Source organism: Rhopalosiphum maidis, chromosome 4 (assembly GCF_003676215.2).
Source record: "Rhopalosiphum maidis isolate BTI-1 chromosome 4, ASM367621v3, whole genome shotgun sequence".
NCBI classification, from domain to species: Eukaryota; Metazoa; Arthropoda; class Insecta; order Hemiptera; family Aphididae; genus Rhopalosiphum; species Rhopalosiphum maidis.
Window position 1 is genome coordinate 669,209 of NC_040880.1, and position 16,703 is coordinate 685,911.

A 16,703-nucleotide genomic window follows, 5' to 3' on the forward strand; every position below is an offset into this window, starting at 1 on the left:
CAATTGTGCCAAAATCCATAAACGTAATGAATCTATCAGGTGCTTATATCAATGTTGAGTATAGTCAGTGTAGACTATAGACAGTGTAGACCGTATTAGTTCAATGTCGGTTTTGTTGATAATAAAATTACGCTCCGCAAACAATATCGTTCTATTAGTTAATTTATACTTTATTAACATATAAATTGTACTTGGTGTCTTACAACTTACAAGTTTTACAACAATTTGTTGACCCTGTTGATCGATTGACTTCCAGTAACAACAGTAACGCGCATAAAAAATACCTCAGTAATTTATCATTCTTATAGAATTAAGAATTGTATATGATTAGGCGGTGGATATTTAAGTAATGATAAATAATGTACCTATCTGTGACATAATAAATATTTAGATAATAATTAATTTAATTTAACTTTAGAGCTTAAACAATATAATAATTAATAATACGAGTAATACATAAATATGAATGTTAACATGTTATTATATAAGTAGTTACAATATCTGGGTTATAAACGAATAAAATTACAATAATATGCATATTAAAATAATAATAATAAATAATAAATACATAACATTTCATACTAATTTATAATGCTGAACAGCCGAACTGTAATATTATAAATCTGATTCAATAATGTCGTGTACCCCGGTACCCGTATATTGCTGATATTGCGCGTTGGTCGTTAAATCTTATCATACAAGAACGTTATCAAACGTAATCATCGGATTTTTCACCACCATTAATTGTTGAAAAATAAGAGCGCCTAAATAAACACCTTTTATTTTATTATTTTTAGACTTTTAATCAAAACATTAGTTGGCTGACCTAAAATCAGTTTGTGGCTGAAAGGTTGTAAAGTGGAGACTGAGATCCTTCAGCCTTCGCCGGCTTCACCAGTTCTGCACCCAGGATCTTTTTTTTAGGGGTTTCATTTTTGATGGCAAATTATTATGACAACAAAAATCAAAATATTAAGTTAGCACTGTATTTCTAACAATATAATTCATATAATTATACATATTATCAAATCAAAATCAAGTAAGTGTGATAAGAGCGGCGTTGCTTTATCACCACAAACGGTAATTAAATTAATACAATTATTGTCGTGTGATATTTGGAAGGACTTGAACCCCAGAAGCCCCACCCCCTCTGGCTACGGTACTAGGCTTTACCATTATATTATTATAGAAATAAATTGTTTGTATAAGACACCAGTTCGTCACCGGTGACAGAAAACAAAATAGTTACAACTGGATACGGCTATATGTAAGCTGCGGCAAAACCGATAAGATACATTATAAAAATTGCTGCAATTGATTTTATATTATACATAATATATATAGCTACTATGTGCAATGTGCATACCGATGCGATAATACATATTATAAAGTATAAGTTTATACATACATGATACATCATATAGGTACCTATAATCTATAATATTTTATATTATATACATAAATCGTTTAATTAATTGTATTATGTTGGATACAAATTGGTAAGGGAAATCCAAATTTATTTTGAAGTTTTAACGTAATATTTATACTATTTAGTAGGTTACGTACCTATTTACTAGTGTTAGATATCAGCTAACGCCGAACCCTATATCCAAGTGATGCGACCACAACAAATGCTTTGAAGGGGGTGGTTCCCATAGGCTCATTTTTAATGTTTGATTTAAAGATAATACATAGTGTCCAAATAAAGTATTTGTTGAATTCAAGCTATCATAAATACATGAATACATTAAAGTTATATAAATGACTTAACTCTCCAAAATCTAAAGCAATACCATGTTATCCAAGGTCAACAATTTTAGCTTGGGACCATCTAACTATCATTAGTAAATATCATTATTAATAAATATATGAAGATGATATATATGTGGGACGTAAATCTATATAACAAATTTAGGTGGTAGGTGTGTATATAAAAATGTATAATTTCGCAACATGATTTGAAATGAACATCAGCGCCATCGCCACTGGATATCAGACATCAGTATAATGTAGAAGAATAATTTAAGAAATGTTGTGTCGTTTATAATATTTAATTTAATAAGGAACTTACAACAATTTTCAGCCAGGATAGCAAACAATTAATAGTTTTAACCAATTTTAAATTTAAATTTAAGTATGAATAAAAAAAAAATAAGTGATTATAAAACATGGGAATATGCTCAAATAAAACATGCGCTATATAATAATATAAAGTAGGTGGGCATATAAAATAAATTGCCACAGTTTGTATAATGTTATATTTTTTTTTGTTGCAGTTTCCATATCGATTTTTAGAAAAGGTGTAATTTTACCGAAGTTTTTTATCTCCCCTAGATATAAGATACTTCAGAATAAACCGTCGTCCAAAATATGTCAGTTAATAACATAATATGGTATATTTTATGGTTTACGTTGAATTGTTTGATAGCGTGTGAGACAGAGTAAATCCTCATTATAATCAAGCTCGTACTGACCCACCACGACACCTTGAAAATCTTAATATTATTTCCGCCCTTCAAGACAAATTGAAATTTAGAAAGTTCTTACTATAGGTATAGGTTACAGTTAAAATTAAACATGTTGTTTCATTATTTTAAAATTGGAACAGAAATATAATTAACCCTAACTCCAGGTTGGTCGGAATGGCTATCAAGATTCAAGATCGTCTATCCAAGTCCGCAAACGTATTTGGTTGTATCGTCCAGCGAACAGCAGATGGGTCACGTGGTTCTATACTAACAGCAGTTTGTCTCTATGATCATCGTTATAATAATCATTCTATTTATATGGATTTATTATCTACGCATGATGAGAAACAGGTAAACAGAATCCCATATTTTTTAATACATACGGTTAGATTAGGAATGTAGTATGTAGAAAGTGCAAGACGATGTTCAATCGTCTTACCTACTAAATGGTCTAAATGTACATGATTTAAATTATATATCTAATTCTTTAGATGAAAATTCAGTGGCGCTGAGGTCCATGTTAAGGTCGGGCCATCATATCATTCTAAAAACATATTGTTCATCGACAAATTAATTAAATTTATTTTTGTCATATAAAATTTATTTTTTTTTTTTATTAATTGCTTTTCTAATATAGTTGGTAATTTATTTCTTTTATCGTTTATTTTATCAATTTCTATCAACCTAACTTTACGATAGGTACACGAATTGACTTTTACTTCGCAATGTAGGTATTAGTTTTTGATTTTTTGATATTATAAACTTGTTGGTAATCCAGAAGAAATTAAGATATATAACTAAGGTTATGTGAAGTTATAAACAAGACTACTTTTTTTTTTAATGACGATAATATTAAAATAGTCACTTTTAGAAACTTAGTATTCAAAAAACTATGTACATAACAATTGTTATTGGCCGGTCATTAATTTATTATTAATACAATTTATCATGGTATAATAATATGAAATAAAACATAATATCATAACATTCACAAAGCCATAACTCATAATGGTTGGCAATATGTACAATATGTCAAAATATTTAATTATTAGGTAACTACTAAATACTAATATTATATTATATTAGTAATATTACTCGTAAATAATATATTAGGCGTGATTATAAGTTATAACTTAAAGTTACAACCCAAGTAAATTAATTTTTTTTTTTTTATATAGTTATAATAGAAATATACGCCAGAATATAATATTTAAATATAATAAATAATTGTTGGCGAAGCCAAGAGATTTTCATCGATCAAAAACCTAAAATCTCTTTTAAAATACCTAATGCAGCACTCACGCCTCGCATTACATAAAATTTAAATACAAAATATTGTTATGTTATATATGTACCTAATTGTTTCATTATAAAGATAATAATGACTACTTTTTGAACACTGAGACACTGGGAATGTTCCCGATATCTCACCGGTTCAAACCAACACAAATAACATACCTATACCAACGATAACCTACTCTTATTGGAGCTATTTTTTTGTTTAATAGCTGGTTGTGAACGGCGAATTCGCTGTATATACAGTTGGTCGTATTGTAGGGAGTTCTCCTCGATTCCTTGACGATTTTCATTTTCAGGTATGATGACATGACGTGGTCGTCTGCAACAAATTAAGATTTTGTGTCAGTCACATCTTAAACGGACGACGATGACTGTTGTAGGAGCTCGCCCATCCCATTTTTCGTCATGCCGACACAACGATGATGTCATCGTTATATCATAAGTACACACGCTCCCTAGAAAAGAACATAAATATATCGTGATGAATATGTATATCATTATGATAAATTAATACAACACGTTATAGTTAAGAGGCATTATGACGTCGTCGCGTGCAGTCCGTCGCATTCCAACGAGATTTTCATTCTATTTAGAATAGTAATAGCAGATGTTCAGGTTTTTTGTTCGAAACAGTGGCGTAGCCGGGAGGTTGGGTGTTGACCAACCCCCCTCTTTCGGCATATTTTTTATCAAAAATATAATGTTTATAATATAGGAATACAATCATCTGGTCGTGGTAAAAATGTAAAATTTATTCTGTTTTGCCGTATTCACGTTGTCAACTGCACTGGTAATATTAACCTTTATCATTAAATTATTTTATTATTTTACCATGGTTGTAGATTTATTTTATTTTATCACAAAAATAAACCCTAAAAAAATTCCTGGCTATGCCACTGGTTCGAAATATGCTATATGAGTATATGACTATATACTATAATAATATAAAATTGTTAATTATTATACAGCTTTGATATTATAAGTACGCGTCGGATTCGATCATAAACAAAAAAATGTAATATCTATAATGACACTGCCGTGTATTCTAACATTGGTATAGGGATACACCGCCAGTATATGCTAGTATGTTACTTCACTCCATTTATCTGTAACTAAACTTAATACATTCGCCACATTCCTACATATAACTAATTATCTAACAACCATTCGTTAGAAATTCAATTTGTATTTGTAATTATATTATAATTTTCAACATAATATTCGGCTTGAGAATCTAATTTAAAAATCTATGTCAAACAAAAAAAAAAAATAAGAATTAAACAATAAATGTTAATAAAATAGCTAAAATTAATTTTCAAAAATTAAGTATTTTATTATATAATATATTTAGGTACAGTTGAAAGAATCACTCTGTATGAAACATATATAGGTGTTGTATTATTTATACGAGCGCGTAGGTATCTAGGTACTATCCATTATACCTATATTATGCGAGTGTGACTGCTGCTGAAATCGTGCTAGCAACAACTGTGTTTTAAATGAACAAATAATAATGATATTAAATATACAACATATAACTGCACAAGTATAACATACACGTCGTGTGGTTTGAGCACACACGTGTTCGAGATAAAATATGCCAAAATTAATCATTTTGTAAAAATCATATTTACTGCGATATAACTATAGGCACAAGGAGGTACCTACAGGCTACAATCTACCTCCTATTTGTTACCATTTTTTCCCGTTATACAGCGATTTCACCGCTTATGTAAATACACATATTTTACATAATAGTACGTAAAATAATTATATTTATAAATGTTTAATACTTTAATCAGTATAATCAACTATCAACATCTAGTTGGACATTACTATGTATATATATAACCCTAAAATTATGCTAATTATTACGAAATAATACAAATCTACGATAGGTACTGATTATTTTTGTTTATAAATATTGACAAAAATGAATAGTTACCACTACCTAACACGTATATAATATTATTACTCGAGTAATATTATAATTTATAAATTATAACTTTATAAGTAATCTGTACTTTGAAGGTTATCTACAGACGTTATCTTAAGTTTGAACATATTAAATATTAAAAAAATTCCTATTTCTATTTTTAATTAATTGTGTTAAAAAAATATAACTTAATCTACACCTCGAAAGGATTGATATCTAAACTTAAGAAACGTTATATTAAATCATAATAATGTAAATATATTTAGTACTGAATAAGGTACCTACTTAAGATTAAGTAGGTATTGGAACTACAACTTAAACCTAACCAACGCAGTTGTTACAAATAGAAATAATATAGAACGATATACGATTTAGGGACCTAAATAATAATTATAATATGATATGAACAGTATGAGTGTATGACATAGTATTATATAGTTATATTATTATGGTATAACGCATTAAAATTCAAAAACATATTTATTAGTGTTGTACTCTACCTACAGAAGTACAGACAACAGTTTTTATAACATATAATATTGAACATTATAATTACACGCTACACAGACGAAACTACAACTAATCAGAGCTATAATAAATAATATGGCCCCAACTGTTTTTTCGAGGACTCCTAAATACGCTTTATTTAATTTTAGGTACCTAAACCTAATACATGGCATATGTATCATACTTTTACAATTATTAATTATTATTTATTATATAAATTATATTATGTAATTTATAATTTATATTATTATTATATTAATGTGTAGATACATTTATTGAAAATTCCGATCGCCTAACGTAAACGGAAAAATATGTTGTCAATCAATTAAATTTAATCATATGATAATAATAACAAATAAAAACACACAATACACATTATAATGTACACGAATCATCGACCAAAAAACATAATTTAAGAATAATAATGCGAGTATTTTATACAGAAACGAGTAACATAACTATAGATATATAGCAATATGATTTTTCAGTATAATTTAATATTCATTAATAATCAATAATTGAATTTTAATTATTTGATTTAAATCAGAATAATAGTTATGGGCTATATGTGTACCTGTATAACTGTCCATCTTTATAAAACAAAACATAGACAATTTTGAAAAATATTAAGTATGCAATATAGATACTGATAATTTACAAATAAAATAATAATGATAGGTAGGTAATTGATTTTTTTTTTACAAAATATTATTTTTTTATAAAATCAAAATTAAAACGTTATATATTTGAAGAATAAATAATTTCTAATTAATCGCCAAAGTTTGAATAACTTCCCCCTTCGTGAGAAAGCCCATTTTGCATATTTGCATGTATATATAAATATATACAGAGTGTCCCATGAGGATTTACCCAATTCGATATCTCCTGAAATACTAGAGATATCATAATTCTGGTTTTTTAATAAGATTCCCGGGGACAAGAAATACAAATATTTCATGTTTAAATTTATTTTAATGTTTTGGTAAAAAAGTTAAAAAATGTTTTTTTTTCAAAAAAATTGAAGATAGCCATTTTGTACAGTTCATTTTTCTGAAAATATTAACGTTTTAAAAAACGTATTATTAGTCTCCTAATTTTTAATATTTTTCCTAGTTTCGAAAAAAACTGCGAATTATTTAATACGATAGTGGTATCATCATAGGCACAACTAGGATCAAAAATCTGAGGGGGCTAAAAATATTTACAAGTCTTATGTTTAATCTAAAAATGTTCTACCCCTCATAATCACCTAGCAATGGTTTATATAGGAGATTTTTAAAGAGGAATGTGGCGAAAGCCCAAAATATTAAATTGTTTGTAAATAAGGTAGGTAGGCATGTTTTGACAATACAGTTTTATATAACCTCGTTATTAATTCAATAAAAATAAGCTATGCATACTTAAAATATAATAAACTTATATAATAAATATATAATAAAATGAGGATGTCATAATACTCATAACCTCCTAACACTTCCTTCTTACATACTACTGTCTAATCAATAAAAATAGAGAGCTTAAAAAAATAAAACACCTATTTACTAATAAAAAGTATTGTTTATTATGAATAATAATAATGTTTTTCAACAAAATTATATTAAATAAAAAAAAGTATTCAGTAAAAAAGTAAAAAAAAATATTTTATCATATATCTATTATAATAAATTACATAAGTACTTAACTCATAACACATAACATATTGATAGTATTATTATTTTATATTAAAGTAATACGCCTATCCTTTTTTGAAAATTTATCAACAATAACCTGAGTGTCAATTATATTAGCAATGTCTCTTTCTATACATAAAATAGATAAATAACTAAGTCTTTCTTGTTCCATGCTACTTCTTAACCAATTTTTTAAACGCCTCATTGAGGAAAATGAGCGTTCGCGTGTAGCTGAACTTACAGGTATTGTTACTGCAATTTGTTACAGCTTATATACATTTGGATAGATATGGTTTTCAACAACTTTTTTTAAATCATTAAAATCAAAATCATTTTTTGAGACTTTTAAACAATTATGTGCAACTATCACTTCGGACATTAAACTGTCAATTTCCTATTGGAAATTATAACTGATAAGCTGCAATAGAGTTGTTATATAATATAAACGTCAATAAATATTAAATTATTCTGTTAGTTGTAATTAAATGGTTTCAATAAATTTAATAAGCTTTAAGTAAAATCGTTTAAAAACTGGGGGAGCTAAGCCCCCCAAGCCCCCCTAATTGCGCCTATGGGTATCATTGTATATTTGTATCAAACATATGGCCTGCGTGCTCGAACCGCCGACGAACGCTTTCAATGTATTATATATCGTTATATTTCAATATTTGTAGATATGTACGTAATATATTGGCTTAATATTAATAATCTTAAATAACATTTTAAAATGTATGATTATCGTAAATACCGTAGATTTAGGTACCAGTTAAAAATATAAGCTAAGTTACGTAGGTATATAAATCAATAATAATAGATCATTGAGGTTGGCCTCTCGTAATTTTTTATACCATTCAAATAATGACTCACTAAAATACTAAATGACTCAATGTGATAATGCATATTATAAATGTAGATATCATTTTTTTTACAAATTAAATGTATTTAATAAAAATATCTTCAATATTATATGCTATTATAGTAGGATAATATAAGTTGTATTAATTATAATAACTAATATTTGAATAATTGTAACAAACTTATCTGTATAGTACTATAGTGTATACAAATATGAATAGGTACTTAAATGATATTAGGATGCACAAAATAAGGTACTATATATTATAGTTCATAATATTTTTTATGGTATTTTAATATTTTATCATAATAATCAATAAGCCGCATTGCCTTTTGCCAACAATACTAATAAGGTAATAATATTCTAAAATGTTAGTTTAAAAAATATATATGAAAACATCGTGTTTTATAATAGGGATATGAATTTAATGCAGTGAAAACTTTGAAATAGGCATCTATACACTTTAAAAACGCATAGGTTCAAAAATAGGCATACCAGTCCGAAAGTACAAAAAATCAAAAATACACAAAATAAATTCAAAATTTTTATGTTTATAGGCTTATAGCTTCAAAATAATATGAGGAAAATATTAAGTGTATAAAAGATATGCAAGCATACACACATGCTACATGCCCATAATCTATTAAGATCATTATCTATTGACTATTCATTCCTATTCAGATACTAATATAATATTTATAGACATAATATACTCATTTAGTAAAATAGCTTATTAATCTATTTACAGGTACCAGAAAATTAAATGAAGCTAATAGTTTATTTAAAGGTCTTCAATTACATTGGACCAAATTCCACACTCCATAAAACAAATAAAACTGTAGTGTGTATGCTTTTAAATTGTGTTAATCATATAACAAAAATATCTTAAATCAAAACACACATAGATCAATGTCTTATAAGAAAAAATAATATAAAAAAATTACACAACATTTATTATACAGACCATTTTTTTCTTTAATTTTTTTTCTTAACATAATAATTCTAAACTACATTTAATTCTATCATTTTCTAATTTCATTCACAGTTGGCAAACAAAATTGTACACAGAATAAATAAATTGAGAAGAGAAAAATTATACCTTGGGCATATATTTTTTAAAAAATTTGTTTCTTTAAAGTCAAAATGTATAGCTGGTACCATTCATTAGTGGTTAACAACTATACAATCATTGGAAATAATATATTTATTATTTTATTAATAATGTTTTTCTGGTATATTTAATTGGGTGGCCCTTCATTATTATCATACCGAATTTGGCCATTGTTCAATGTGGTAATTCCCAAGCCATACAAATGACCACAATATTTCTTGCTGTCAATCATTCCTTCAAAATACATATCTCTGATTTTAAAAAATGCCATGCCTGTCAGTAGAGAGTCACTACCAGCCTGGTGCTGTGGTCCAATACGCTTAAGTTCCAATTGATCTGCAACTTCTTGCAGGCCACCCTTCAAATTTTTACAACTTTTCATCAGATACTTGATGTCATACACACAAGGAAAGTATAGAGAGAACATGTCAAAAAAATCTGACTCCTCTTGTGGCAATTTTTCATCGGTCAACACCTTGACTAAGTATCCAAAGTCAAAACTGCTGTGGAATGTCATCCATTTTATATTATCCATAAGTACCAAACCAGATGTGATTATACATTCAGCAAAAACTATAGGTTCGATTCCATTCTCTTCATGCTTCTTAAATTGTATTCTGAAAAATTAAGATAATTTTAAATAATGGTATCATGCTAATTGTAAAAATTATAGAAATCAACTATTACCTAGAATTTGTCAACAATTCTATACTGTCTTGGGCATACATATCTTCTGACAAATTGAATTTAAAATTGAATTGCCAAGTTGTGTATGGACCAGTAGGAGTTTTACCATCTTCGTCAAAAAATGAAAGACCCAATTGAATGATCCTTAACAGATCAACATTACACCGCAACAACTGGTACAGATAATCTGCAGTTGTTTTAAAATCACCAATAGGTCGGGCTACAACACCTGGAAATTCTGTGTCCATAGCTACATAACAATATTTTGGCAAAAGTTTTCGTATTGACGTAAACTCTTCTACTAAATTATGAGCCCAAACGTCTTTAATACCACAATCAGGTCCAACTCCAGTTTGTGCTTCCGGCTCCCTCTCTTTTACCTCTTTGGCTGGTGGTGTTTGACTATTACCAGGCATACTTTTAGTATCTTCACTTAACCTCTGCAATACGTACGAGAGCCACTTAGGATTTTTTTCGTTGGTATCCGTCAAAACGTTATCATTGCTTTCTAATTTAGCGGATGGCTCAACAAATAAAGTTCTTCGTACTGTGTTCCGTGCCTCTGCACTTAACTCTGTTTGTTGTTCACCTCTGCTCTTCCCCCAAGTTGTGCTTAACTGACGTAAATTTTCTGATGCACCATCAACAGCTACACTTTTCATTGGGAATGCTTGGAGATTGTTCAGTAAATAAGCTCAAAGTTTAATGATCACAGGCAATTCCAGTACCTTGAACTGAAAGATAAAAATAATAGATATTCATTATTGACATTATATAATTATATAATTAAAATAATAAATAAACTAACTTTAGAAAAACTTTATAGCATGACATTATGGTTTTATAATATACCATTTTATAAATCAATAATTGTCTATTTTTAAATTAATGGTAATAATTTTAATGCTCAAATATCAAATCTATTAATGGTGTAGCGAGGACCTTATCTTCCTGAAATAATAAATAAATAATGAATACCTATTCATCATTAGACTTTTAAAAATTATGTTCATTATTTATTATTAATTTACATTATATCGTAACTAAATACTCATTTAATAAATATACTATTTATTATTTTTAATTTGTCTCATTATTTAATTAATTGATCCTATTGAAAATTTTGACTAAAATATTATTTCTTTATAACTTCAAATTTTTGTTATTTGTTTATTTAGATTTTAAAATTTTATAATCATATTTAAATTTTAAAATCAAAATTCAATCATTTACGGCATGTTTTTGAAAATTTATTTTTACTTTTATTAAGGAGATCCAATTTTAAAATAAAATATTTTTTTTTACAATTTGTAAATATATTATACATATTATTTAAAAAAAGACAAATACAGTGGACGCCGCTTATAAAGCTCGCGGATATAAGGATCAGTCGCTTATTAGACACAAAATCGTCTCGATCGGTCCAGATGTATCCAAATACATTATAAAAAATTTGGTTATAAGACTTACCACTTTGTTTATAAGACTCAAATTTTGTAAAAAAAAAAATGGTAAAAATAAACATGTTGGGTTAAAATTTAGAAATAAATTGGTTTTCAAAAATTACATATTTTTAGTTTTGATTCATGCTTTATAATGTGTATGTACAACAAATTTTATTGCATTTCACATTTTTCGCAATTATTGTATGTAATATAATATATTAAAGTACATTTAAATTAAAGCAAAAACTGTAGTAAAATAAAATTCAAAAGTATGTAATTAAATTTTTTTTTCCCACTTTACCTAAAAGATTCATTTGGTTATAACTAGTTATAAAACTCACTTTGTGTCGGTCCCAAAGTAAGTCTTATAAGTGGCGTTCAGTGTACTTAATATTCTGTTAAAATTATTTTTTAGTTTTCATGTCAAATTACTATCATTTAAAATTTAAAATTATATAAATGGGTGAAATAGTCAAACACAATTTTTTAAAAACCCTTGTTACATCAAATAAAAATTTTAAATACTTTTAAATAATCAACTTTAAACTAAATATTTTAGAATAGGAATTTAAAAATAGGTTAATATTAATTATTTAAAAAATAAAGTAAAAAATGTTATAAATGTCATAAAATTGCTTAAATTAAAAATGGAAAAGTTTTTCTTTTTTTAACATTAATTACATTTTAAGGAAAAGCAATATACAAGTATGTAGATCTTGTTTACACATGTAAATATTTTTACTTTTAGATTATTCTATCTTGCTTAATTAATTTAAACGTTAGAGAGGCTTGTCCAATTATCTAATTCAAAGGTTAGAATATTATTCAGGGCCATGAGTTAACTCTTTTTATTTTTTTATTTTAAAGTAAGTTATGGGGTTTTAAAATAAAACAATTGAACAAATTTTCAAAAAATTCAATTTTGTGAATTAATAAAATAGAAACAACACATTTAAATTATTAAAGCAATTAGTTTACCTGATGAAATCATAGCTTTGAAAGAATTTTGAAGTTGTTAGACTATCTGTAGAAAATATTATTCATCAACCATTATCAATGATTGAATTAAATCTAAAAAAATTAAAAAATTAAAAATGTTGATTTAAATATTTAAGTAAAAAATGTAATCAATTATGTAACAATACATTTTTACATTAACTATTAATTATTATTAACAAATTAAAATATTGTTATAAGTAACAAAATACATTGTGACAATGGTAAACCTACTGAAAATAGGATTAAGATGATTAAACAATAAGAGTTAATATATCTTATTCGTCATGAATTAATGACCTAAATAAAAATTTAAAAAATAATCACTACATAACTGAAACTATAATGAAATTTGATTGTAACTACTTTTGTGCATTATTTCTATTAATTAGACTGAATTACATTCTTATGCTATTTGTTCTACTATTGACTTTCATGCAGTAGTTTTTTAGAATAAAAGAGAAATATTTTAATTTACAGAGCCAATAATTGTAATGTAGAACATGAAAAGGACTGCTAAATAATCGAAAAATTTATAAATTTTTTACAAAAATGGCAAAAATATTACTAGCCAATCATCAATTATCAACTGGCACTTGTTGCTGTGTTTTGTAAAATGGAAATGTTACTGGAATGAAAAATCACACAATATAGAAAATGGGGTAAATACAAATAAGTGTTAACTCTTGAAATAATTATATGTAAAATACAAGTTGCATTAATATACACAAGTGCATAAAAAATAAATTATTGTCCAAAAAAGAACATAAATTGTGGAAACAGAAATTATGCAACTAACTGTAGAACCAATAATATAGTATGATACTATAATACTGATGAGTTAAATAAATTGACTGAGAGAATTGTACGCACACATACATAGAAAATAAAAATTATATTGGTCAAAAAAACAATTGCATTGGTCGTTATTGAATATGTAAACGCTTCTTAACTGTCAACGGCAATAATATTAATATAAAAACATAGCTGTTGCAGTGAATTGTGACTTACAACCAAAAAGTTAAGCTTATTTTGTTTTTTTACATACAACAATGCACTCATCAATAGTGTCAAACATCATAATATTTTTACCACTGGGTCATGGGGAAATTTAATCATAAACGATTTGCACTAAATGTTTGTAACCGATTTAGAGTCACAAAACGTTCGCATTTCGAAGACATATGTTAAAGTTGTTCGATGGAACAATAATGGAAGTCACTCTGAAAATGTGTACTTACGTTTACGTGGTTACCTTCGATCTTCACATAGAGATATGGATTCAAAAAAAAAGTTTTTTAAAAAAACATGAACATATAGTTCTATCGTAATCAAAACAGTTAAAAAATAATATTGCGATACACAATATTTTGTTCAGATCACGGCTGCGGTCTTGTAAATAGTATTAGTAAATAATACCAAAACAATGGACCTGATAACCACTAAACGACTATGATAACGACTAGCATGGATACAAAAATCTGTCCATGTCTCCATGAAATAAAGCATTATTATAACATGCGACTATTGCGTAGGTATTTGCGTGTTACAGTCACATTTAAAAAATACATAAACGTCTTAACTCTTGAGTCCAGACTCCATACCACTCGAAATATTGTACCGTCTCAAACTTATCAAACTGTAGTAGTGTGTATATTAAAGGACATCAAATATGTATAATATTATAATATTTTTTCGTTAAGTTATTGGCATTTTCGAAACACGTTGAAAATGTGTACTTTTTAAATGTTCACAAATCACAATCCTACAGCATATAATATAACTTGCATACGTATACGTAATTAAATTGTTATTATTAGATAGGTATGACTACGACCTACGAATAAAATAAAATTACAAAATTACTTAATACCTACAGATTATTATGTAAATCGTAAACGCCTAGGCCCTAGAAAATTAAAAGTAATTTACCTACCTGATTTTATAATCATTACGCCTGTTTGAAACTATATATTATGAGTATTAATTATGACATTATACTATAATCGATGAACGCAAAATAAATTTAATCATGAGTTAAAAACATCCATTTTTTATTTGATGATATTTAAATTGAATTTTTTGCTTTCCAAAAAAAAGGTCGATGTTTAATCGTTTGGTACTACATGTCATTATCCATTGATCAATCTATTGGAAAATCTATAGTAGATTAGTAGCGCAGCTGTTTCCTTTTTACTGGCTTTTTAATGTTTTTATACAAATCAGTACCTATTTAAATTGTGTAATTTATGGATCTATATAATTGTAGTAGCTTTGTGATTTGTGAGAAGTTAAAACTTACAAAAATCGCTTCAGTAAGAGTAGTACGACCAATCTTGACCTAGAAAAAAATTGCTACGTGGATCCTTGTAAAATATAGTGTAGGTGTATAGGTTAGGTTATTAGATATATAATATACAATTATAGTACTCAGGTTGCATCTACATTTTAAGTTACGCAATGAAAATTATAAACCACATTTTTTGTCTAATTACCCAATTAATATATTAATATATAATGTACGCATTTTAAGTTAAAAATACAAAACGTTATAAATAAATTATTTTTAATAATTTTTCCTTGTAGAACTTTTAATTAATTCTATTTTTATTTTTTCAACATAAATAATCTTTTTTTGAACCTATAATATATTATATTATATTTCCTTGTATTCATATAAAGTGTAGAACGTAAGAATTCAGACAGATAGTAAATATGAAAAAATGTTTTAAAAATGTGTTACATTTTGTAACTTATAGTTTTAATCAACCATATGTTAATATTCTCATTTAGATAATTCTATTTAGTATTTTAGAACTAATTTTCTGATCATATAATCAAAATTAATCATTTAGCTAAAATACATAATTAATGATGTTTTATATTGGGGAATAGTAGGTTCTAGTTAGGTAGTGAATACTGAATAGTTATGCGTTCTAACACGTTTCAAGCTCAAATTGGTACAGAAATTATTTAGTATCACCGACTATAGACCTCTAGAACAATGTTTCCAACTTCTTTTACTCGCGGAACCTTTGCAAGAGCTTGAACGTTTTGTGGAACCCCCGTATAATTTTTGTAGCTTTTCTATCTTCTATGATCAAATCATAATTATTATTAATTAATATATATTTTCTCAAATTTCTCAAGGAATCCTTAGGTTCCGCGGAGCACCAGTTGGAAAACACTGCTCTAGAAGGAACTAAATAATAAATACTAAATACTATTAAAATGTATTAGGTACCAATGTAAACACTAGTAAAATTCTAAAACCGTGAACAATTAATAATTGTTAGCAAAAATCTCGTAATCATTAAGTTAAAAATAGATACCGACAAGATTATATTAATTTAAATGCTATATACCTATTATTAAATCCGAACATTTTTGCATTATATCATTGGGAAAATTAATAACTATTTTTACTTTTTATTTCAAAAACAAGCTGGGGCACATTGGTCAATAACAACTTTAGTTTCCTTTTCCTAATATTTATTTTTATAGGTTTACAAATAGTGACTAAGAAAAACCTTTATGAGATCTTAGTTCTATACTTGAAATAAATTATATAATTCTATTTATTTTTTTCAATAATACAAGTGTTAAATTTCTATCACATTTTCTGTAGAAACACTAGAAACAATGACTAAAAACATAATAACCCAATAATAATCTTCATTTTATAGTTATGATTTATTATATTCATGTCAATTTACAATAATATCATG

At 26.6% G+C, this 16,703-nt stretch overlaps 1 protein-coding gene across 3 annotated transcripts; it reads right to left on the minus strand.

Moving 5' to 3' along the window:
* Positions 1-9,686: 9,686 nt before the first annotated feature.
* LOC113553207 (CCR4-NOT transcription complex subunit 7-like) lies at positions 9,687-14,385 on the minus strand. Of its 3 annotated transcripts, XM_026956420.1 has the most exons (5): positions 14,217-14,385; positions 12,958-13,050; positions 11,343-11,485; positions 10,535-11,268; positions 9,687-10,464 (listed from the first exon to the last, which is right to left on the minus strand). In XM_026956420.1, exons 4-5 carry the CDS (start codon positions 11,194-11,196, stop codon positions 9,975-9,977), a joined length of 1,152 nt encoding a protein of 383 aa, XP_026812221.1. In that variant the 5' UTR covers positions 11,197-11,268; positions 11,343-11,485; positions 12,958-13,050; positions 14,217-14,385; the 3' UTR covers positions 9,687-9,974. The 3 variants fall into 3 exon arrangements, with proteins under 3 accessions (XP_026812221.1, XP_026812214.1, XP_026812231.1); XM_026956413.1 differs by lacking the exon at positions 11,343-11,485; XM_026956430.1 differs by lacking the exons at positions 11,343-11,485; positions 12,958-13,050.
* Positions 14,386-16,703: the final 2,318 nt, after the last annotated feature.